Source organism: Brassica oleracea, unplaced genomic scaffold (assembly GCF_000695525.1).
Source record: "Brassica oleracea var. oleracea cultivar TO1000 unplaced genomic scaffold, BOL UnpScaffold23772, whole genome shotgun sequence".
Classification (NCBI taxonomy): domain Eukaryota; kingdom Viridiplantae; phylum Streptophyta; class Magnoliopsida; order Brassicales; family Brassicaceae; genus Brassica; species Brassica oleracea.
In genome coordinates this window covers 1-289 of record NW_013640283.1, presented here as the reverse complement: position 1 = coordinate 289, position 289 = coordinate 1, and the positions used below count along the sequence as shown (strand labels likewise).

The 289-nt window shown below is 41.2% G+C and overlaps 1 protein-coding gene across 1 annotated transcript; it reads left to right on the top strand.

Moving 5' to 3' along the window:
* The first annotated feature begins 2 nt into the window (after positions 1–2).
* LOC106322410 (protein IDA-LIKE 5) lies at positions 3–283 on the top strand. Its single transcript, XM_013760425.1, has one exon. It carries the CDS (start codon positions 3–5, stop codon positions 270–272), a length of 270 nt encoding a protein of 89 aa, XP_013615879.1. The 3' UTR covers positions 273–283.
* The last annotated feature ends 6 nt before the right edge of the window (positions 284–289 follow it).

Below are 289 nucleotides of genomic sequence, written 5' to 3'. Positions count from 1 at the left end.
TGATGATTATGATGGTGTTCTCATGGAGGATTTGTGAAGCCGAGAGGTTAAGAAGACACACAGCATCATCATCAAGACCACAAAGATTTTTCAAGGTGAGAAGACCAAATCCACTTCATCATAATCATAACCATGGCTTCATTGATGATGATTATCCTCCAGAAACTTTCTCAGGGCTTTTACCCAAGACAATGCCAATTCCACCTTCTGCTCCTTCCAAGAAACACAATGTCTATGGTTTACAGAGTACCAATTTCCAACGATATCCATGACCTTCGGTCGCCAAGAT